Source organism: Lissotriton vulgaris, chromosome 6 (genome assembly GCF_964263255.1).
Source record: "Lissotriton vulgaris chromosome 6, aLisVul1.2, whole genome shotgun sequence".
NCBI lineage: Eukaryota > Metazoa > Chordata > Amphibia > Caudata > Salamandridae > Lissotriton > Lissotriton vulgaris.
In genome coordinates, this window is record NC_141694.1 from 539,123,225 (window position 1) to 539,148,096 (window position 24,872).

Below are 24,872 nucleotides of genomic sequence, written 5' to 3' on the forward strand. Positions count from 1 at the left end.
TAAAAAAATATATATATAAATAAAAAAATAATAAAAAAATTCCTTCACTCTTTTATCCCTCCACTATCCTTTTTCTATCAAAATTAACAAACTAACATGTTCACTTCTCAAATTCCATATTCCATATTCCATATTCAACTATACTAATATACTGCCCAAATAACTGAATAACATATCTACTACTCAAATTATTACTTCATATTTATACTATACTAATTTTCAACACTAATCCTTTATGGGTTCCGGAGTGGCGTGCTACTCGCCAAAAAAGCGCTTCAACACCCATCAGGGGTAACAGACTAATCCACCACTGAAATTACCTCATATTTCACCATATTAATTCACCACTAATCCTTTATAGGCTCCCTGAATAGCATGCGTCAACAAGCGAGCGATAAATAAATACAATCCTTTTTACTACTCTATCCTTCTGCTATCATTCCAAATCCAAATAACTGACTAACCTATCCACCACTTAAAATGTACTTGCATATTTCACTATACTAATTAAACACTAATCCTCTGTGGGTCCCGGAGTAGCGTGCTACTGGCCGAAAAAGCGCTTTGACGCCTCGTCAGGGGTAGTAAGCACTATATAAATGCAATTACAATACAATAAATACAATTATGCCATTATGGGTTATGTCGGCCACCACACGGATGCCAGGGTGCAGCGCTCTGCCAGAAAAGGTGGGTGGGCGATGCTGGCCCCGGGCGCGCTTTTACCTGTTTATGGAGGACACGCTGTGCACCGTGTCGTTGTCGCAGATCCCCTCTGCCAGTAGCCTGTCCCGGATCTCCCAGGCGAACATGGTGGGGTTCTGCCTCTTGTACTCGGCGATCTTGTCCACCACTTTGGGGGTGGCCACTTTGGGCTTCGAGCCCCCAATCACCCCGGGTTTGATGATGCATGTCTCGTAGTACCTGCAAGATCGAATAGGAGAAATGAATGAATGATTAATGGAGAGCCACGTCGTGGATTCATGATCTGTGGAGAGAATGGCACGGGGAAATATTATTTATTTACGTCGATTACTTTTTAGAACATGGAGTTCAACTGAACTAAAAAAAATCCTAACCTTTCTTAGAAACACTTTTATTGCTCCCCATCTAGAAAAAAACCCTTCAGGCACCAAAACATACTACTCACAGAGTAACGCAAGTCATTAATTCATATTTTGTAGTTACTGCACCCCTGGAATGCCGCATTCCCCAAAAGTTATAACCATCATGATTCAGATTTATTTATTTTATATAGTGCTTCTCCGCCCATCTAAAGGGTGTTAGTGCGCTTTATTTTTTTAACGAACATAGAAAATTAGTTTTCTTATATAGTAAAAATTAAAATTGCATAAAAATGGGAGTAATTTAGTAGAAGAGAGTGACAATTGTTTGTAGGGACCATTTGAAGGTAGCGAGGTGCGTCATACCCTGTGGAAAACGCGGAAGAGACTTTCTACATTGGAATGGAAGGGGTGAAGGTGAGGGGTATTATAGGAAGCATTATATCAGGTACACATGTTGCTTGACCGTGTCATTGAAGTAACACGTGTATGGAACTATATTCTAATTTTCAGCTCATGATACAATAAAATGAGCTAAGACATGGAAATATTTCTGTACATAGAAATATGTCAAGTGCATTGCGATTGGAGTTATTTCAATATTATACTTGTGTTCTAATTGTGAAATGGCATCGATAATTGATATTCTATTTATCACACCAAACCACACTGTGCTTTATCAAATCGATCCCTCTATTATTTCCAAATACAATTGATAACGTGTCTTTAAATATAAGCCCTTTGCCAACTTTTTTTGTTTTGTGTTGCGAAGTAATCATACGAATTCAAGCGCCTATCATGCAACCTTTCGAGCCACAAAGGGTCTCACAAAAATGTTTTCCACCACTTTTATTGTGACACTTTAATATCGCCAAGTAATTATTAATAATTCAAGGACAGGAAAATACATACGACCCCTACGTATCATTTGTATTTAATAAACAAATGCAGATTACTTTTAGTAAATTCGGGTTACACCCAATTCAAATGACTATTCAACGGAAAATGAGTGTGTGAGCGACTAAAGGAGGCACTAGGAAAAGGGGGGCAGGAGCAGAAGAAACTGTCCTATAGCATTTTGCTTACATAATTTGACTCAAAAGATCAAACTCCTTTTAATATTTGTATTTTTTTTCCAGCCACATCAATTTAAATATCTCTTTTGTGAGGAACAACTTCCTCCTCGAGTGTGGTTTCGTAATTAGCACTGGAAAATCAGATTTAATGGCGCAGAAAAAAATTCGATAGATAGAGCAGTGTGTTAATCAAACATCCTCTTTGTTTATATTAACCAGGGTAAGCTTCTACCCTCATTTGGAAGCATGCCTTGTCCTCCCCAATGAATTTTTTTATTTTTTTATACAGCAGCGCATTGAGGAGGCACAGGCGCTATACATATGCCCTATCACCTAACACACAGTTAAGCTTCTCAAAAGCACGTTGGGGGTTATTTTTAAATGAGGACCCTAGAGACACAGGGACATATGTATAAGGACTGGCGAAAACCACCGCTAGCGCTAGTTAGCGGCAGTTTTCTTACCGCTGTGTACCGCTGAAAACTATCACCTTGTTTTTTTTATTTTTAAAGTTTCAAAAACCTTTCTTAAGATTGAGTCACAAACGGAATTACAGTGTTGCACCATAACCAAATATTATGCACTGCGATCAAACAGAAAAGTTCCAAAGATAGCACATATATAAGCCATAAACAAACACATCATAATAGGTCGAGGAGATACCAATACCTATGCTGGGAAATTGACATACACTGCACCATGTATGACAGAGTGGGGGGCACTGAGATTCAGGTAAGGAAAGGGGGTAGAGAGGAAGGGACTCATTGACCTTCACCAGTGTCGTGCCTAGACAGTGGGCACTAGGACCAAGAAGTCAGGAGTGTGGAAAGGGGACACCGGACACCACTTCCGGTCAAGGGAGCAGGACGGGACAGAACTGGACCAGCGGGGCAAGGGGTAGGACGCATCCCGATGTTGAAGAGAGATCCTAATAAGGATACCTGAATCTAAGCCATGGTGTCTTGTGAACCTTGTGGGCTCCACAACACGACAACTGGCGATGAAGGCGACGAGCACACGTGTGTCGAGTGCCCAGCTGACTGAAGGAGCGAGACCAGGAGCCCACCCTGGGTCGCGTCGAGTGGCCAGTGCCGGAAGCAGCGAGACCAGGAGCCCACCCTGGTTCGCGTGAATAAGAAAAAGGAACGGCGCGGGAGCCCACCCTGACCGCAACAGATGCGAGGAAGATACATCTGGACTCATCGGTAAGCCCCGGCAGAATTAACCGAGTGAGCACGAACATTACGAAATTGAGCGCGAGCTCTCGCGAGAACGAGACCGACCATTTTTAAGTCAGGCGGACTGGCCAATCAGCATGAGAGAATATCGGGCGGCCATTTTGAAACCAGGCAACGCTCGGATTGGTCCCGAAGTCTCGCGAGAGTCTCAGCGGCCATCTTAAAGTCAGGCAAAATGAACCAATAAGAGAGCTGAAAAGACCGGCGGCCATTTTGAGGCCAGGCGGAGCAAGAAAAGCCACGAAAGTGCCGAAAAGAGCACTGAAACAAGGCAAACAAGCACAAGGCAGTGCAAATAAAGATAATAAAAGGAAAAAGAAGGAAAATAGACAAAGACGAAGCACAAAGAGATTCAAGCAAAGGCAACACTACAATAAAGGAAGGAAAACAGAAGAACAGTGTGAAACGGGAAGGAAATAAAGGAGAAAGCACAGGTGCCACCAAGAGCACAAACAAGAACAAAGATGGCAGAACCAAGGAGCGAAAGGCAGAGCACCCAATATCGCACACCTCTCCCATAAAACCTCTCAGAGCCGCAAGTGGTAATAAGATGGGAGCGGTGGGTTAAGAGGTTCGAGAGGTACATGGAGGCCACAGATGTGACAGAATCCTAACAACTGGGTCTGTTCCTAAATCTAGTGGGTGATGAAGTAGACGATCTACTAGTAACCCTACCAGAAAATGAGACATCGACGTACAAAGGGCTAATAAAATGCCTAACAAACAAATTTGATCCACAGAGAAACATTGACTTTGAGCGATATACCTTCACAATAGCATTGCAACACACGGATGAATCGTTGGATGATTTTGCGACGCGACTGCGGAAACTAGTAACCCACTGCGAATTCGACAAGTACGACAACGAACAAGCAATTCGCCTGCGCATCATTGAAGGATGCCGTGATACGGACTTCCGTGCGAGAATCCTGAAGGAACCAACCTCACTGGAGAAGATCCTGTCATTGGCAAGGGCCGAGGCAAGAGCAACCGTGCAAGCAAAGCAGATGGAGTGGGGAAAGGAACGACGAGTCGAACAGGCCCACCACATGGGAGAGAGCAACTGCACAAGCAGCTGGAAAAAAGGGCACAACGAACAGGCGACAAAAAAACAACCTGAATCAACCTGCTACAGATGTGGACTTGAGTTTCCACACAAAGGCACGTGCCCCGCAATGGGCCAAACATGCAGGAAATGCAATAGAAGCAACCACTTTGCCAGTGTATGCCTGGGACTGCAGTTCAGAAGTGAAAGAGGAAGATCGGGAGGACCACGGATGATGACGAGCAGACATGTCAGACATGTAGAAACAGCAAACAGAAGCTCCTCGATAGAGTCGGGAGAAGAAGATAACGGCAGAACGACTATACCTCATGTCAGACACTGCTGCCATGTCCACCGATGAAGGCAAAAATCAAGAAAGCATCCGCCTTCTAAACAAAAACACAATAAAGAAGACGGAGTCCGTGACCATAGAGGTGGGACCACACAAAGCACGTTTCGTGCTAGACAGCGGAGACACATGTAATATCATGTGTGTGTCGGAATATAAGAAGATGGAAGTAAAGCCAGTGTTGATGCCGTCAAACGTTGAGGTATTCACGTGGGGGTCAAGAAAACCAGTGACGAACATGGGAAAATTCACAGAGAATCTGATTTACAAAGGCCAAGCCATAAAGGAAGAAATTCATGTGCTGAAAGGTGACATTCCAGCACAGTGCCTATTGAGCAATGTCACTGCACAGGTGATGGGCCTCCTCGAAATGACATACAACATGTCAGAGAAGGAAAGCATCTTGAAAGAATATCCCAAACTACTCCAGGGACTAGGGAAGTTAAAAGGGCGCCAAATAACACTGCACTTCAATGAAGCAGTAAAGACAGTAGCTCAACACCACTGGCGAGTGCCAATACACCTACAACCGCAGGTAGAAGAAGAGATTGAAGCGCTGCTCAAGCAGGACATCATAGAGCCAGCCGAAGGACCGACGCCCTGGGTATCACCAATAGTGGCAGTGCCGAAGAAAAACACGTCCAAAATTTGCATCTGTGTCGACATGAGAATACCGAACACAGCAATCGAACGCAAAAGACACCCTGGACCTCACCTCGATGATATGATCGGTTGCCTAACAGGCACAAGACGTTTCTCCAAACTAGACCTGTGCAAGGGATATCATCAGCTAGAACTCGACCCTCAGTCCAGATATATCACAACGTTTTCCACGCACCTGGGTCTCTTCCGATATAAACGTCTGAGTTTTGGAATATCATCAGCTGCTGAAATATTCCAAGAAACAATACGGCAAGTAATAAGACCAGTAAAAAACAGTCTGAACTACAGTGACAACATCCTGGTGTTCGTCAAGTCAGATGAAGAACATGACAAGGCACTGCGAGATGTGTGTTACCAACTAGAGCAGGCGGGGCTGACGCTAAATGAGGACAAGTGCGAACTGGGGCGAGACAAACTGGTGTTCTTTGGCCACATCTTCTCCAAGATAGGAATGCGACAAGATCACAGCAAAGTGGACACGCTAGAGAAAGCAAGACACCCAAGCGACATTGCAGAAGTGAGGTAATTTCTCTGCCTTGCTAGCTACTGCGCAAGGTACATAAAAGACTTTGCCACAGTGAGCGCACCGCTACGAGAACTAACTAAACAAGGCCAGACCTTTGCATGGACAGAAGAATGCAGCAAAGCATTTGAAGAGATCAGGCATGCAGTGATAGCAGTAGATCACCTTGCATACTTTGATCCGCTGCTTTGCACCGAATTGACGGTGGATGCCAGCCAAGTGGGGTTGGGCGTAATACTAGCACAACACAGACCAGGCAAAGAATCACCGAGGTGTGTAGTCGCCTACGGAAGCAAGAGCCGATCAGACAATGAAAGAGCATATTCACAACCTGAGAAAGAGAGTCTGGCAGTAGTATGGGCATGCGAACATTATCACATGTTCATTTACGGGAAACCGTTCACAATAATTACAGATCACCAAGCACTAATAACGATCTATGGAAATCCCAATGCAAAAATACCGCCCCGAATAGAGAGGTGGGGAATACGACTAATGGACTACAATTTCAAAATCATACATAAACCAGGAAAGGAACACAACCCGGCTGACTACATGTCAAGACATCCTCTGCCACATGCAGTTGAGGCAACCACAATGGCGGAGGAATACCTGAACTTCATACTGAAGCACAACACACCGGCATCAATAACGATGGAATAACTGGAACAAGAAAAGAAACAAGATCCCACCATGCAAGCAATCCAGAGGGTGACAAGACAAAGAGAGGTGGAGGCATGTCAATAAAAACAGCATCTTGGAAGAAGGAGTAATAAAAGAGGAACTGTTGGCATTCAAGAAGATACATGAAGAGCTCTTAGAGACCCAAAATGGCATAATGATGAGAGGAACAAGAATAGTAATGCCGCGAGCACTGAGGAGACAGACGGTAGATCTGGCGAATGAATCACACCAAGGCATGGTAGCTACCAAGAAAAGGCTACAGGAAAAAGTGTGGTTCCCGGGACTAGACAGCATGGTTGAAGCCACAGTCACACATTGCCATGTCTGCCAAGTGACTGGACAGCCATCCAAGCCGGAGCCGCTACAGATGTCTGAACTACCGAAAGCGGGTTGGATGGAATTGGCAGCCGATTTCTGTGGGCCCCTGGAGACAGGAAATTAACTGCTAGTGATAATAGACGAATTCTCCAGATTTCCAATTGTAAGGCAAGTAGCGTCAACGTCGGCAAAGGCAACACTGCCAATCATGGATGATGTGTTTGCAGCATGGGGTTCTCCGCAAACGCTAAAGACTGACAATGGCCAATCCGTTCTCAGGAGAAGAGTTCAGAAAATTCATGGAGTACCTAGGGATCTGACATCGGAAAATAACACCTATGTGGCCACAGGCGAATGGGATGGTAGAAAGATTCATGGGAACAATCAAGAAGGCGGTACAACGAGCTAAGCTAACGCAGATATTGATAGTGCAGGCACTATGCCAGATACTAAGGGACTACAGGAACACTCCTCACAGCTCCACATGGCGGTGCCTCGCCGAGCTCGTGCTAGGACCAGTGTTAGAAGTGGGCGGGATCGGAAGTGCACGGCGTGCCCCTACTTTTAAAACTTTTGTTTTTAAAAAGCGTCCCGGGACTGCAGGAATAGCTCTGCTTTTAAAATTTCAACTTTATCTTTCAGCCTGTGTGGTGCTCATCGAGGAAGGCCTCTGTAGTGCCCACAACCTCCTCCCCCTTCCCCTCTGTCTGGGGGGCTGCAAAACAACACCGAAAGGGCCATCAGTCTTAGGTTAGCACGAAAACTGTTCCTTCTGATGGCCCTGCTGCTGCCGTGATTCACACCTCATTTAGTGAGGCCGCTACTTGCCTGCACCCACTGTGACCAAAACAATGATCACTGCAAAAATAACAGGCGATGGACAGAATGCAGAACAATGTCATACATTCACCCCAGTACAGAGATCTGGGCTAAATCCATCATTTTTTTGCTCACCATGCCTTTCCAGTTTGAATCCAGGCATATGCAAATCAGTCTTGACCCTGTGCCCCATGGGAACAGTCCAGCCCGAACAGTCCAGTCCTCCCTCGACTGGAAACAAGCATCCAAGAACCGGTTTCGGGCTTTCAGCCCTCATCAGCTTGGATAGTTTGATTCCAGTGGCATGGAGAGCAAGGGGCTCACGTCTGAGCATACCCGTCCCACTCGAGGTGACAAATGCAAAAATAACAGGTGATGGACAGAATGCAGAACAATGTCTTACATTCACCCCAGTACAGAGATCTGGGCCTAAATCCATCGTTTTTTTGCTCACCATGCCTTTCCAGTTTGAAACCAGGCATATGCAAATCAGTCTTGACCCTGTGCCCCATGGGAACAGTCCAGCCCGAACTGCCAAGCCAGGTCCTCCCTGGACTGGAAACAAGCATCCAAGGACCGGTTTCGGGCTTTCAGCCCTCATCAGCCTGGATAGCTTGATTTCAGTGGCATGGAGAGCACAGGACTCACGTCTGAGCATACCCAACCCACTCGGGGTGACAAATGCAAAAATAACAGGTGATGGATAGAATGCAGAATAATGTCATACATTCACCCCAGTACAGAGATCTGGGCCTAAATCCATAGTTTTTTTGCTCACCATGCCTTTCCAGTTTGAACCCAGGCATATGCAAATCAGTCTTGACCCTGTGCCCCATGGGAACAGTCCAGCCCGAACTGCCAAGTCAGGTCCTCCCTGGACTGGAAACAAGCATCCAAGGACCGGTTTCGGGCTTTCAACCCTGAAGCCCCGGCCGAGGAGAAGCTGTACTGAGCCTCGCGGGCTCTATCTCTAAAAGTCCGGGTCCTGAGACGGGGGACCGGGTGAAGCGGGGGCTTTGTGTGGCGCGGGCTCCCATGCTTGGAGAAAGCCCCGCATCCTGAAGGAGAGAGTCACCGGACCCTGCGCTCCAGTTCCAGGTGAGAGGAGGGGCACGGGGTTGCAGAGGGAACCCAGGCACGTTGTTGGGGGCTGCCCCCCCCACGAGGACTCTGAGAAATCTCCTGGTGCAGCCCCAGTGAGTGAGGGGGAGCTGCCTGCACCGTAGTGTTGCGGCCGGCGGCACATTTGTTTTTCGAGCCTGCGGGCTCCAACGTCTCGGGGGCATTTCGGGAGGTAGAACGGCCCCGGCTGGCAGTGAGCTGCTCCCCCCAGTTGGCAGCAGTGTCATTTCGAGCCCATGAGGCCCGAAGGGGGCATTTTCGTTCTTGAGCCCACGAGGCTCCAACGTATGGCAGCATTGTGGTAATCAGAGCCTGCGAGGATCCCACGTGATTTGGGGCACAGCTGTGTCAGAGCCCACGAGGCTCCCACGTCGTGTTTGGCCGCATTCCTATATTCAGAGCCCCAGAAGAGAGCCAGGAGGCACGCTGGTGCCAGGCTCAGTTCCCCAGCTGCCCAGCACTTAGTGGGCAGCTGCTACGTTTAGGCCTTGCGCATTCCTCTTTGGTTGCCCGCGCAGCCAGTCCAGACATTCTGGACATTGGGCCTGTGAGCCCCTGAGAGGCCAGGTTGGCCTGGGGTCAGTTCTGTGTACTTTTTGGCGCAAATGTGATACTTGCTTAATGTGATTTATGCAATGCTTGTTGCCTGTACCTCTAAAATGTCGTTTTATTCTTAGGAGGTTGTTTTTCCTAATATAGATTCGGCTAGTGAGTTGATGGTTCCCTGCGTGATATATTCCTAAGGTGGTTAGGTTGCGTAGTGTGTACTTACCTTTTACCAGTGGTTACTGGTTGTGTGCTACAAGTGCTATTTGGTGCTACAATTATTCTCTGTTCTGAGTGCTATTCCTACAAAGTGCTATTTCTACTAAGTGCTAGTTCTACCAAGTGCTTATTCCTGACAGTGGTCCATGTGGCCCTGTCCTGTGTATATAATCCCCTGTAAATTCTGCCCGTGCCAGTGGCACAGCGTAAATTGTGTGTTTATTATCTAATGTGTTTGGTATAATACAAAGGCTATTTTTATATATAACCTTGTGTGGAGTTTCCTTTGTGGTGGGCCTTGGGTGTTGTTGCTGGGTGCACGTGCAAACGCTTCACACATCGCCTCCGGGATAAGCCTGACTGCTCGTCCCAAGCTACCAAGGGGGTGAGCAGGGGTTATCTTTGGCGGGTGACTTCCTTGCCCTGACGTAGAATGGTGGTTTCGGCCTGGCTTTGGCACAAACCTCAGCCAACCGGAAATCCCCATTTCTAACAATTATATTACAGTGACCTTCTAAATTCTGTTTTCGTGACAAATCACTGTTACTCATTGATCATTGTGAGTCAGGCAGGAGATTGCTGTGAAAACGAATTCCATAAAGTATCTGTTGCAATGAATGTTTATGCAATAAACACGTGGGTATGTGTTGTGACCTTTTGAGTGAAGTACATTTCCTTTCAGTGAAAACGTTTCTTGAAGCGAACGCACGTTTTTAAGGTCAAGCATCTCCTGATATATGGTAAGGTAAGTATTCTTATTTTATGCTGCTAGAATAGTAAACTCGGGTTTCCGTTCCCTCCAGGACTTAAAGTTAGTATGCAGAAACAGTCGTTTTCAGCAAAACTGCCCTAGATAATTTTGGTTGACATAGCGCCCAAGTCAAGTAATTAAGCAAGCGATTTTAATACGGTAGTCCTCCAACTATTCTCTGAAACCTGTGGACAGGCTATGCCTATGCGAACCTGTACAGTGTCCACTGTCATTTGTTGTTTCTTAAATACGTGCCTGTATTCCTTTTGCATAGTTACGTCAGTTGTGGCAAATGCTTTTTAAGTGCCATATCAAAGTCATCTGTGATCATTAATCAAAGTATAAACGGTATCTTGTTGCGCACAGGTTTAACGTGAGGGCATTGCAAAAACACCATGACGTCATGCTACGAGAGTGCTTGGAATGTTGCTACTGGAAGGGAAACTGTTTATTTGCGCTCGCGCCTTATTTAATCTCCGCAGGCCGCAAGCACTGGAAGAAAAAATAAATGGAGAAGGAAGGGGCGAGAATTGCAAAGAATAAACAGAAATTAAAAGATAAAATGAAATGAGCATTAGAAAAAAGGGAGGACTAAAAAAAACTGTCTGATGACAGGATGGAGAAAGAATGTAACATTTTAGAAGCATTGACATGTTAATTTATACCAGTTCGATGGGTAGACATAATACGGAACACACATTTAGTGACTTATTCCCTTTCGCTGCTGCTTGTGTTTAGAGACTGAACAGAGGTCCCTCGATGGTCTGAGCGATATGGGCTTTAATGAGTGCTGTCTGCTCGCATGACCTGGCCCTAGTCCTACCACTTTCAATTGACATCTGCATGGCACCACCTCCTCGCTGGCCTTATTTCGCAACTGCCCGGAGCGGAGAACCACCCCTCAAACAGATGCCCTGGGAGCTGAACAGCCGGAGTCAGAACCATTAAATGCCAAAATGATGGACCTATATTACTTTGAACACCCCCCTGGGCGTTTTCTCTTTCTCTCTTTTCCCTCCTGTCTGTTACTCAAATTATTCACCATGTATATGTCTCACACCATGTAAATATAATTTTCAATATAGAAAGAACAAACAAGGAGCGAGGGACTGGTGGTGGTGGTGGGGGGTGATGACACAGAGGGTGGGTGGCGGTGGAGGGGAGGACAGTCATTCATGGAACAGTGAGCACTGACACAAGCATGAAGCAGAAAATGGTGAATGATCAAGGGAAACATACAAGTGAAAATAAACGGTGCAAGGAGATGGCTCAACATATAACACTGCAGAATTGGGAGCAGGAGAACAAGGTTCGAGCCTTGGTGTGGGCTGCTTCATGGACTGAATAATTTAATTATGTATAAATAATCTGAGATCTCGTGCATATCAAATAAACAGCGTGGGGGAGGGCAGGAAGCTGCAGATGTGGAAATGCTAACAGCAAAGAAAAAAAGTAGTCCGTAAATAAAAAGAGAACAGCCAGCAGTGTAAGTTGACTGTAGTTGGTCGATGCTGCTTCCTCCAGAAACAGAAGAAAACGGAAGTGACATATCAGACAACCAGCCAACAATGAGCAAGATAAGAACAGCAATGCCAGCTTCCACCAATGGCAAGCGACAAAACAAAGAAACACACAATTGGTGGAGTTTCATTAGTAATACAGATTACATGATGCCTCGTAGAGGCAGCGCATGCACTGCTCTATGCAAGACCTAAAAATGACTAAGGAACTGTTTTATTACACAATATTAATGTTGTATTTGCAAAGATTTTTGTTAATCAAGCAATAAAGAATTATATATATGCACTTTTCTCCTTCACTCCACTCTGCCCCGTACAATTCTCCTCTCCAACCCGCCTGGTCCCTATTTCAGCTCTCCCCCATCCGCCTTCGTTTGTGTTGTCTATTTTCTTGGTGATTTCAAAGCCTGCCCATTGAAATATGCAAGATCACTTGCCAAAGGCAGAACAGGCCCCTACTCTATCGCAAGATATTCACCCTTGTATCTACATGGGCAATCTGTTGTGAAGAAGCTGAGGCAGGCTATCACCTAAGCCGTCCTCAAAACATGGGATAGTCAAAGTCAAAGTCAAAGTCAAAGGATTTATATAGCGCGCTACATACCCGTAGGGTCTCAAGGCGCTTGAAGAAGGGTGGGGAATTACTTGTCGAAGATCCAAGTTTTAAGTTGCTTTCTGAATGCTAGGTGGTTCTGAGTGAGACGAAGGTGAGTGGGGAGTGAGTTCCAGGTTTTAGCTGCGAGCTAGGAGAAGGATCTACCTCCCATGGTGTTTTTGTTAATGCGGGGTACGGTAGCAAGGGCTTGGTTGGAGGATCGTAGCTGGCGGGAGGGGGTGTAGAAGGAAAGTCGTGTGTTGAGGCATTCGGGTCCAAGTTCGTAAAGTGCTTTGTGTGCGTGGGTTAGGAGGCGGAAAGTAATCCTTTTGTTGACGGGGAGCCAGTGGAGGTTTTTCAGGTGACTAGAGATGTGGTCTTTACGCGGGATGTCTAGTATGAGTCTGGCTGATGCGTTCTGGATGCGTTGGAGTTTTTTCTGGAGTTTTGCGGTGATACCGGCGTATAGGGTGTTTCCGTAGTCCAGGCGGCTTGTAACCAGTGCATGGGTGACCGTTTTTCTGGTTTCGGTGGGGATCCAGCTAAATGTTTTTTTGAGCATGCGAAGAATGTTGAAGCAAGATGATGATACGGCGTTGACTTGTCTGTTCATGGAGAGTGAGGAGTCCAGGATGATGCCCAGGTTACGAGCGTGGTCCGTCGGGATGGGTGCTTTTCCAAGGGCCTCTGGCCACCAAGAGTCATCCCAGGCGGAGGGGGAGGTACCTAAGATAAGGACTTCTGTTTTGTCTGAGTTCAGTTTCAGACGGCTGTGCTTCATCCACTTGGCTACTTCTTTCATACCTTCATGTAGGTTGGTGTTGGCGGTGTTAGGGTCTTTGGTAAGGGAGAGGATCAGTTGAGTGTCGTCGGCATAGGAGATGATGTTGAGGTTGTGTTGGCGTGCGATGGTCGCGAGGGGGCTCATTTATACGTTGAAGAGGGTGGGGCTGAGTGAGGATCCTTGTGGTACGCCGCAGATGACTTCAGTGGCCTCTGACTTGAATGGTGGGAGGCGGACTCTCTGGGTTCTTCCGGTGAGGAACGAGGTGATCCATTCCAGTGCTTTTCTTTGGATTCCGATGTTTCTGAGGCGCTGTAGAAGGGTGCTATGGCAGACTGTGTCGAAGGCTGCGGAGAGGTCGAGGAGGATGAGGGCGACTGTGTCTCCATTGTCCAGTAGAGTTCGAATACAATTTCAGTAGACTGTGGGGTGTTGCTTAACTACAGAGGCAAAGAACTATAGTTGGTGTACTGTGATGCAGCTAACCACATGGCTGGTAAAATGTATGCATACTGTAAGGAACGTTTTAGCAAAAGCTAAATGGCTTTTTATCTACATTCTCCCCTCCCGCTGTCCATCCCCTGCCATCCTGTGTTGCCTGCCCCACCACATGCTGTCTTGCTTGTCCTACCCCTAAGGCCAGATAAAAATGGCTATGACACGCCCAGAGCTGGCCACTCCATAGAGCTTTTTTCAAAGACTTTCAGCCATACTGAACAGCAGCTGTGCTGCTATACAACGTGGATAAAAGACATTAACAACGCCAATAACTCTCGCATTGCCAAGACCATTTGGCTTTGCTAATGCGTGTTTTTATTTGGAGATACAGCCTGCTACAAGTCTTTGGTTAAAAAACTGGCGGAAAACATCAGCAAGGTGCCTGATTGAGGCATGTTACTACGCAAAAACTAGTAAGCCACACTATGAACATCACCATTTCTGAAATTCCAGGATATCCTACAACTTTAATTTCAGGGAAGGGAAACAGTCGGGAACACTGTTAATAGGCCTATGTAGGCCACTAACTGTGCTTAAAACTATACAATTGTTTATAAAGTGACATTGGTGCCAAAACGTTACAGTACTAAAGTTTTGTTATTTAGAATTGAAAGAATGAAGATAACAATAACCTTTGCTTTCCTGTCTCGAACGTTCAGCGCTTTCTCTGAAAATGCAAGTTGCTGTTCGAACACTTTCCGTTCAGCTTGGTGCTTCAATACAGAATGCGCGTTCACTTTCGGCGAGGAACTGTCCGCCTTGTAGAAATTAGATGCTATTACTCTTCTCACAATGGCAGGTCCTTGCTCCTTACACCCCTGAAGATATTCTTTTAATTTCTGCACCTCGTTGTTGTGCCGAGAAATTAGATCAGCAATTTTATTTTTAGTATCTTCAAATTTAATCAGGGCTTTTTCCTGCCTAATTTGCAATTTTTGCAGCAACTGATTTTCTTTTTGCAAATCCTCTAGTTTAGCCTGCAAGTCATGGAGTTTATTTTTGAGGATACTCATGTTTAAAAGTTTAGCTGACAAACTCGTTTTTGTAGTGACGCTTGAAGGATTGGGAGGCAATTTCGTAATAACACCGTGGTTAGATAACTGCTGTATGGGTTTTCTTTTATTTGATGGATATTGTGCTGTCAATTTCCCAGGCACTAGAAAACAAGAATACATTATGTGATAAATGTTTAACAACACACAAACTGTAGATACTTTAAAACTGTGAGTAACCTAATTCCTTATAACATATATTTTTCAACTACTATTTTAAACAAAACACATCCATATGGCTGACAAATTCAATTTTGTGAACAGGAGTCATCCATGAAAGGCAAAGTAGAAAATCGACAATGGCTTTATTAAAACACGAATCAATATACAAACGTGTATTCTTGCAAGCTCAAAATATATATTTTTTTAAACTAGTGACTTACCTGTACACTGTGGTTCTCCAGCATTGACATCTTTCATAGATTCACCTGCTTGAATCTTCCCCATCATCATGGTGGGAGTCTCACGGTACATTAAATAGCAGTAAATAAAGTAGTACATAGAAACCAATCACAAGTAATTGAATATTGCTAACCCATTGACTTCTTAATAAAGGCCCAAACTTCAGCCAATGAGGTGCCATCCCCAAGACCACAAGCCCCTGCAGAGCCACTATACCTCCGATATCAACTCCTAAGCTTCCGGAGGTAAAAGTGGCCAGCCGAAAACGGGGAGGTGGGCGGGCCACTTGTTTTTCTATGAAAGATGTCAATACTGGAGAACCACAGTGTACAGGTAAGTAACTTGTTTTTTCACCAGTATTGAATCTTTCATAGATTCACATGCTTGAATCAGAATAGTAAGCAGTATGGTATCCTAATAGGAAAGCGTTTGAAGGCATGGACACCTTCTCCCTTGAAAAGATAGGTTCCTCTGTTTTTTATATAGAAATAGAGAATATGCATCCTACATTCGAAACAAGAAGCGAAACCTATTGCAAACTGTTAATACCTATATAGAAACATTACATAAATATAACAATACATTTAAGTATTGTGAAATAAGATGTACCTCAATGAAACAGCTGACGTAAAACTGCTTGCCCAACCGCCAAATCTCTTTTCCATGTTGTATCCAAACAATAGTACTTGGTAAAGGTATGGGCATTCGACCAGGTCGCTGCTCTACAGATGTGTGGGAGAGACACTCCCACGAATAACGCTGTGGAGGTAGCCATCTTCCTTGTGAAATGAGCTATCACTTTTTTTTTTTTTAAAAACATGTTTTATTGATAAAGTACAACACAGTACAACAATGGGCTATGTGTCACTCATTTCACCATCAACCCGAACCTCCATCCCCCATAGGAAACAGCATACGGAGATACCTGCCCATGCTGGCCAGCAAAGTGAGCTATCACTTTTGACGACAGCGGTTTTACAGCCTAATTGTGGCAAAAAGCAATAGCTGATGATATCCAAAGGAATATACTGCTTTTTGACAAAGCGTATCTTTTCCTGGGTGGAGTAAAGGAGATAAGTAACTGATCCGATTGTCTATACATTTTCGTTCTTTCAATACAAAATCTTCAGGAGCGCCTGAAATCCAGTATATGAAGTGACCTTTCCGCTGGAGATGACGGCTCCCGGAAGTATGCTGGCAATATAATAGGCTCATTTAGATGGAAAAAATTTGGGACTTTCGGGTTTCATTTTAGATTTGTTCTCAGCATCACCTTGTTCCTCTTGAATTGAGTCAAGGGTTCTAAGACTGAGAATGCTTGGATTTAGCTTACTCTCCTGGCTGACATCAATGCCAGCAAGAGTACTGTCTTCCAGGATATAAACTTGATATCCGCCTTGTGAATAGGTTCAAAAAGTGACCTCATCAGTTGAGCAAGGACAATATTTATTTGTAGGAAACTGCTGGACGTTTTATCGGCGGGAACATCCTGAAGAGTCCCTTCATGAATTCTTTTATCACCCTGGAAGACCAAAGCAATATTTGACCGGGCTTCCTATAATATCTCGAGATTGACGCCAAATGCACTTTTATAGAGAAATGTGCCAGTCTCGCCAATGCTAACAGGAGTAAGTATGGTAATATCTTATCCGGAGTAGATTGAAATGGATCTATAGACTTGTCTATGCACCAATGACAGAATCTCTTCCATTTTGCGGTATAAGTTTTTTTAGTGGCCTTCGCTTGAGTGAAAATGAAAAGAAAAACGTCCTCTAGGATTTCTTCATAAACAATACTGTACACACCCAAATAAGCTACATGCACACCACAACCATTCAAAAAAGTAACCACCAACCTGGTGGATACAATATATTGGCCCAAAAACTCACTAAAAGTCAATAAATGTTTACAATCTCCTGATACAATTTATTATAATTTTTTTAACAACCACAAATTCAATAAAAACATTTGTATTCAGAAATAATCACAAGCATCGTACTTCATAATGAACATAATCGATCACATAGACAACAATTAAAAAACAAATGATAAGTAAAAACACGAGGGATAAAACAGACAGTTATCTTTGTCATAAGCGGCCATCTCCCAGATAGATAATCATATAAACACGCCCTGATCTTGTAGGCCATCAACACCCAAAGGCGATGTCCGTGTAGCTGCGTTTATGGCAAAAAAAGCATTGACGCGTTTCGAAGGCTTTGTCTCATTCAACCTTCTTTATCAAGACTCAAATAAAAAACCTCTCGTTCTTTGTGAATCTATAAACATAAACACACAAATAGGTCATGGATCTAACACCCTCATTCCCAAATTTTGATTTTTTCAAAAAACACACAATTGTCCCAAGATTCCATCAGCCAATAATTTATGAAGGGGACGACAATATGCTTAATGACATAATCTAATACTTTGTGTCCTAGGAATAAAATCTATATCAAAACATCTCAACTTAATTGCAATTATTATAGACAAACCCCATAATATACAAAGTTAAAATTTGTTTTTGATGCCACAAATGTGAACTACCATGTCCCATCTTCTACCTCATACATAAACCACGCCTTTTCTTATTGCGTGTAATACAATTCTAACACTATACCAAACAAAGTGTAGTGTCTTATGTAGTCCCTCCTTGTGATGTAAACTAATAGGATCACTTTATCTTCAGTGGGGACACGATATCTCACTCTCTAGCACGGAATGTCATGATAGAAGGACATGGTTGTCAATTAACACAATCCAATGGATTCTAAATGTGGAAATAAACAAAGATATACTTTGCTAAATATTTCATCACAGGATTTTCCTTCCTTTTATGTATCATAAATATCTCAAATCAGATATGTATGGCTTACTTGTTGCACAATACTTGGTGGGGGCAAAGTATATCAATGAGATGACCCCTTTTCCAGTTGTTAGGGTTCCATTGCCCGATTCTATCGATTCAGATTTCTATTGATAAAGTTTAAATAAAATTAGTGACAGGTCCTATATCCATCATAACCAATTCACCTCAATTTCCACACCTCATTGTTAGGCTTAATTACCCACCTTATTTAAAAACAAGTTAGTTTCTCAGCCTTTGCTGTAGATCTATTGTTGGGGATATTTCTGTATGGGAAGCTTATTCCTTGATTCAGCTTCTCCTCAGAGCATATTCAATTTCAGCTCTAGGAAGCAAAGAGAAACCTAAATTGATCGATACAACGAGACTACAAGGGAAAAATCTACCGCTATATTTATCTCTCTATTCTCCAAGCTAAGCTTCAAAGGTGTCTATACATCGAGACTACAAGGGAACAATCTACCGCTATATTAATATCTCTTATTCACAAAGCTATGCTTCAAAGATGTTGAGTTCTTTAGCTAGACTAACCGGGGAGTGGCATTATTACAAGTTCCCTAAACTAGCTCTCCGGTCATTTTTGTAGGTTTTGCCCGTTTCACTTTTAAGAAATTCGTCCTCCCACTCACCTTTTTGTTGGTTCAGTTAGAAGGTTCTCACTCCCTGTTGAATTTGAGCGTTTTATCTGGGCGCGCATTACCATGATTGAGCTAACCGGCCCTGACGTGTTTACGTCATATTGAACGTGTCCAATTGCAACTGAGCACTGTCAGCGACCAGACCGTACGTCTCACTTTTTAACTCCTACTCATCCGGCGTATATTCATCTAAGACGAGATAAGGCCGTGCAACTTATTCAAACCTCCATACTTGAGAGAAAACTATTGATTTGTGTCTCAGCTCAACCAGACCTCTCTTCCACAATGCATATTTCTGATTGACAACAACCTACACAATGCCTAGTCGTCTACCATAAATGCAGACAAATATATAGACATACAAACCCCACCCGCTGTGGTACCATACTCTTGGGTGCAATACACTATATCAAAGCATACAGTACTACTCCCTTTCAGGACAAGAATATAAACCCATTTGGATTTGGTGACTACTTCATATTCTTATTATGGTATGCGGACTTCTCTTTTGTTCTCAGTTTCAGATATTGGTAACATCTCCCTTCAGTTGTGTCCTATTTCTACAAGTCTATATCCACACACAACAGGGTTTTCATTTAAAATAATTTGTGCATGAATCACAATATTATTGACATCCAGTCTTCACAAGAGTTAAGACCATTTTGCACTGTGTTCAGTTTGCAAATGAACCATTGTTCCCTCAATTTTCTATTTCTATCCAGGTCTCCACCTCGCCTGTTTCCAGATATTTTCTCCAGTATGAACCACCGCAGCTCATCGCAGCCATGCTTAAGGCTTGCGAAGTGCTCCGTAAGGGGTGCATTTTCCTTTCCTGTTCTCAATGCTGATTAATGCTCTTGCACCCTCACTCTAAGTTCCTCGTTGGTCTCCCCCACGTAGCAGAGGCTACATGGGCAAATCAGCAGGTAAACCAAATTCTTACTGCAGCAATTGTTGAGGCTACTGCATCTAATCTCATGGCCATTGATTGTGACACTTTTTGCAACTAGACATTGTTCACAGATAGAGCATGTTCCGCACTTATGGTTACCAATCGCCTTGCTGCCAAATAATGTACCTTAGGCCTCCTTGTTGTGGTTTCTGTATGTCTTGACTAAGCTATTTCTAATATTTTTATTTTTCCTGAATGCAAAAAGTGGCTTATCCAATTTTAGGTCCTGCACATCATTCAGAATTTTCAAGCTTTTATTCAGGATATTCTAAATTTGGTTACTGTTCCCACTAAACTGGCTTTCTATCGGATGTCAAGCGCCCTTCTTCAATGCACAGGAACAGAATGCTGCAAGCTCCCAATGCCTCTCCAAGATTCAATCACACCACGCATATATTAGCATGGATGCCAAAGAACCCCAGGGGGGAAAGGGGATGTGACAGAGAAGAGACTATCACACTGCGTCTGACTCTTTCTTCACCTTCAGACTTCTCCTTTCTTGTCTTCTTCTCATTTTCAGGCTTGTCGGATACTGTAAAGAAATACACTCATAAATACATTACTTCTTGTATATTCATAATGTTTAATTATGCCCTCCTATTACCTACCCTGTATAAGTGTGACCTGTGCTCCTCTTCTTTCTCTTGTATGTTTACTTCTTATGCTGAAACTGAATATGTATATATATTAATTCTTCTTAACCTTCCTCTGATATTCTAAATTCATTTTCTTCTTCTTCTATTTTACAGGTTCCTCACCTCTTATTATCACAGCTAGATGTTATTGTATTCTTATTGGTAAGTATTTCTTTGATTTGTTATGTCTTGCTTCACCTAAGCTCTCTTGTGTTAATTCTGTAACTGTGATAACTACAGTAGTACTCTTTTGGAATACACTCGAAGTTTCCTCACTCGAGAATTCCTTAGCATTGATATCTAATGCTTAACATGCCGTAATGACTAAATGCGTCTTTTTCTTGATGCAAAATAACTCGCTACTCGGCGTCTTCATGTACTTGTCCTGACTCTCAAAAATACAAGCAGTATCTCTCACAGACTGCTGAGCATGCTCTGTAGTTTTTAAGAAAATTAACTGTGCGCATGAGCGGAGCCGAGACTTCTACTTTTCTCGCGCTCGCGCATGCTCAGATATAAATAATACTTAGAACAGTCTTACTTCTTGCCAGTCGACTCCGGGTTCTACTCCGCAACTGAAATCCATTATTTTAACTTGCGTGGAAATCTTCTCCCTGACTAACTTCGCGACGCAGCTTAGAAACGTCCTTCTCATCTCTCGGATTAGGTGAAGTGCGCCACACGTCGGGCACAACACCTGGAACTCAATGATTGCTGCCGAAGTCTAGAGCGCTAACCTGCTGCTCTAGCAATCTGCTTCTGACGGCCATTTTGGTTATGGTGATCCTTATTGGTTTGTTAAACTTGCATAATATCTTTCTTTTATAGCTTGGTCTGAACCATCTGACTGTTTCTTGTATGGGGTCTGGTAATCCTGACAGTACCCCCCCTTCAAAGTACCTCCTCTCTTCCTGAGTTTGTTTGGAAATTTTCGATGAAAGTCTTTAATGAGCCTGGGGGCATGAACATCAGAGGACAACTCCCAAGATCTCTCTTCTGGACCATAACCCTTTCAATCCAACACATAGTACAGTCTTCCTTTACGTATTCTAGCATCTAAAACCTACTGTACCTCAAACTCCTCTCCTGTCTGTGTTTGAATTGGTGTTGGGGGTTTGTTGATCCGTAGATCCTTTGATACCTTCTTTAATAGAGAGACATGAAAAACCGGGTGAACCCGTAATCCCTTGGGCAGGCTTAACTGATAGTTTAATGCACTTAATTTTTTCTCTATCAGGGAGGGTCCCACAAACCTTGGTTGACATTTCTTAACTCCTTTTAGCCTAAGATTCTTGGTATTCAGGCATACCTTATCTCCCTCTTGTAATTCTGGTTCCTTCCTTCGTTTCTTATCAGCATAGAATTTGTAACTCACTTTAGCCTTCTTTAAATTTTTTGTAGCTAAACTATGCACTTGTGTCATGTGTTCAACTAGATCAGTTACTGCCGGAACCTCCACCTCCTGAAAACTTAAAGATTGGTGAGGATGTCTTCCTGTATTTAGATAAAAAGGGGAATACCCAGTTGACACATTTCTTGCATTATTATGAGCAAACTCTACCACCCATAGGTACTCTGGCCAATCACCCTCTTGATCTAACAAGCACAATCTAAGGTTCTGCTCCAACTCCTGATTTGTACGCTCGGTTTGCCCATCTGTCTCTGGGTGATAACTGATTGTATACCTAGTTTCAATGTTTCATTTCTTAGTGAAGACCTTCCATTAGTGAGACAAGAATTGGGAACCCCTATCTGAAATTAAGGCCTTCGGTACACCATGCGCTCTAACAATTGTTTGACTAAAGGTTCCTGCTAAAATCTTTGCTGTGGGCACTCCTTTTAAAGGTACAAAATCGGCCATCTTAGTAAAGGCATCTACACAAACCAATATTGTATCAAAACCTTTACTTGAGGGCAAATCAACTATCAGATCTAATGTTACGGTATGCCATGGGTAAGGTGGTGTTGGTAGTGGATGCAACAACCCTTTGAGAGCTTGCCTCTCAGATTTCCCTCTTGCGCAAATCTCACATGTGGTTACATATTGGTGTACATCTTTAATCATGCCCGGCCACCAGAAACGTCGTCTCACCAACTCTTCGGTTTTTTTAAATTCCTTCATGACCTGCTAATATACTATAATGATATTCTCTCAAGGCCTTTTGCTGTATTTCAGTCATGGGCAGAAATAGAGATCCATTCTGATACGGTAAATCTTCTCGAATTTCTCGTCTTGGATCCTCTTTCGCCCACTTCTCCAATTCTTCTGTGGTCATTTGATGCTGATTTTTTGTTCCTGAGATTCTTGCAATACTGCTCCAATCACCTTTTCAGTTGGAATGATTGTTTGGTTTTCGACTCCTTCCAACACTCCCTCGGTACCTATTCTGGACAAGGCATCTGCCTTACCGTTTTGTGAACCTGTAATTATGAAGTCATAATCCGCAAAGTACAATGACCAACGTAATTGCCTAGGCGTCAATGTTCTGGCTGACTTCATAAATTTAAAATTTCTATGATCCGTATAGACCGTGACACATGTCGCGTACCCATCAAAAAATGCCTCAGTTTCTTAAACTCATCTTTAATGGCCAATAACTCCGTCTCTGTTATCGTATAGTTAACTTCTGCTGGGGTTAACTTCTTCGAACGGAAGGCCACTGCATGCAGTTGTCCGGTTGTTTTATGTCTTTGGGACAACACTCCTCCCAAAGCCAAGTTGGAAGCATCTCTCTCCACATAGAATGGTTCTGTCGGGTCAGGGTGTAATAATATTGGTGCCGTGGTGAAATCCTTCTTTAGTTGGATGAAAGACTCTTCAGCTTCTTTTGTCCATTCAAAACGAACACCTTTCTTAAGCAATCTGGTCAAAGGTATTAACTTCTGGGAGAAATTCTGAATAAATCTCCTGTAGAAGCTTGCAAAACCTATAAAACTTAGAATTTCCTTTACTGATGTTGGAGATTCCCTGTTAATGACTGCCTTTATCTTGTTTTCATCCATGGTTACTCCACTGGGTGCCAGTACGAACCCCAGAACCTCCACCGAAGATACGTTAAATGCACACTTCTCTAACTTGACAAACAGATTGTTCTCTCGCAATCTCTGTAGAACCTTCTTAACATGTCCTTCATGTTCCTCCACAGACTCTGAGTATATCAGGATGTCATCAATATTTACTATTGCATTCCGATCAATGAATTCCTTCAGCACGTGATTGATAAAATGTTGAAAAGCAGCTTGAGCATTGCATAAACCATAAGGCATTACTTGATATTCGAAGAGTCCATGTTTGGTTCTAAACGCTGTTTTCCATTCGTCTCCTTCTCAAATTCTAACTAGATGATGTGTCCCTCTCAAATCCAACTTAGTATAGATTTTCGCTCCTTTTACTTGATTTAATAGCACAGAGATCAAAGGCAAGGGGTATCGATTCTTGATGGTGATTCGATTGATGGCTCATAGTGTAGCAGGGTTTCCGTTCTCCCACAGAACTGTGCATAGAGATCTAGAACCTCAGTGAGTTAGGATGATCCAAAACTCATCTCAGTTTCAGAAATCCCCTTACCTAGCTAGCTACAGTGTCTCATGGATCATTATGAAATGATCCATGTCTTAGACAAACCAGAACATGATCTTTAGAATACCTCAGGAATCGTGGAACACATGAACACTCTTTCGTTATATAATCATTTCAAACCAAAACTGAGAGTCAAAGAACACACGTGCAAGTTTGAAATATTTATTATTCAATGCAAGGTTCTCAAACGCAGTATCTTGTATAATACCAAAATGCATATTATAAAAATCAGAGTTAGCAGCATAGTCACTAATCCATAGTAAGCAAAAGGTGATAGCATGTTACAATGCAAAATCTATAGAAATCTATATCACCTATATTTTGCGCACCCTATTTAGCATATTATATTATATCTAAGAAGGTCTCATTCGGGTTTTAGCAGGGCGGACCCATACCTCTAAATGTCAGTAGGAGTAGATCACATCAACAGCTACCAGCTCTCTTCATGCGCAGCACCAAGTGTCTACGTTCATTCCCTGTAACTCTATCTTAAACCCGCGTAGAGCCCAAATGTTGGCATCAACATTATTTGTGTTATGTCTAATGTTGTGCGAGGATCAGGCCTCCCAGCAACCTTGTGTTAGGTTATTCTTAGAGTGTGCAGCTCTCAGTGTGCAGACAGTTGTACCAAGTGTACCAAGCAAAACTGATAGCATAGTAATAACATATTATTCTCAAATAAATCACATCACCGCTTCTAGGGTGAAAGCGACAACAACAAGTAGGTGTTGTGTGCAAAACTGAAGCCAAAGGAAAAATGGCTGTTTAGACATGTAATACACTCATGCTAACTTAACGCAATATATGTAACGAAGTATCCATATGACACCCCCCCAATGATCCGAGCACCGTCAAACATAAGGGAAAGGCAATACTAAATCAAATACATAAAATGAAAGCAAAGTTCAATAATCTTGAGCTAAAATAAGCTAA

At 43.3% G+C, this 24,872-nt stretch overlaps 1 protein-coding gene across 1 annotated transcript in view; it reads right to left on the bottom strand.

Annotated features, from left to right (window-relative positions):
* Positions 1 to 24,872, bottom strand: part of LOC147707523 (lebercilin-like) — a 1,017,522-nt gene that overhangs the window by 779,980 nt on the left and 212,670 nt on the right. The window contains exons 2-7 of the mRNA XM_086925225.1: positions 14,447 to 14,970; positions 13,554 to 13,563; positions 12,225 to 12,231; positions 11,724 to 11,745; positions 7,191 to 7,207; positions 727 to 937 (exon numbers count right to left, since the gene is read on the bottom strand). Of these exons, the coding sequence (XP_086781351.1) occupies positions 727 to 937; positions 7,191 to 7,207; positions 11,724 to 11,745; positions 12,225 to 12,231; positions 13,554 to 13,563; positions 14,447 to 14,970 (791 nt within the window). The remainder of the gene's footprint in view (positions 1 to 726; positions 938 to 7,190; positions 7,208 to 11,723; positions 11,746 to 12,224; positions 12,232 to 13,553; positions 13,564 to 14,446; positions 14,971 to 24,872) is intronic.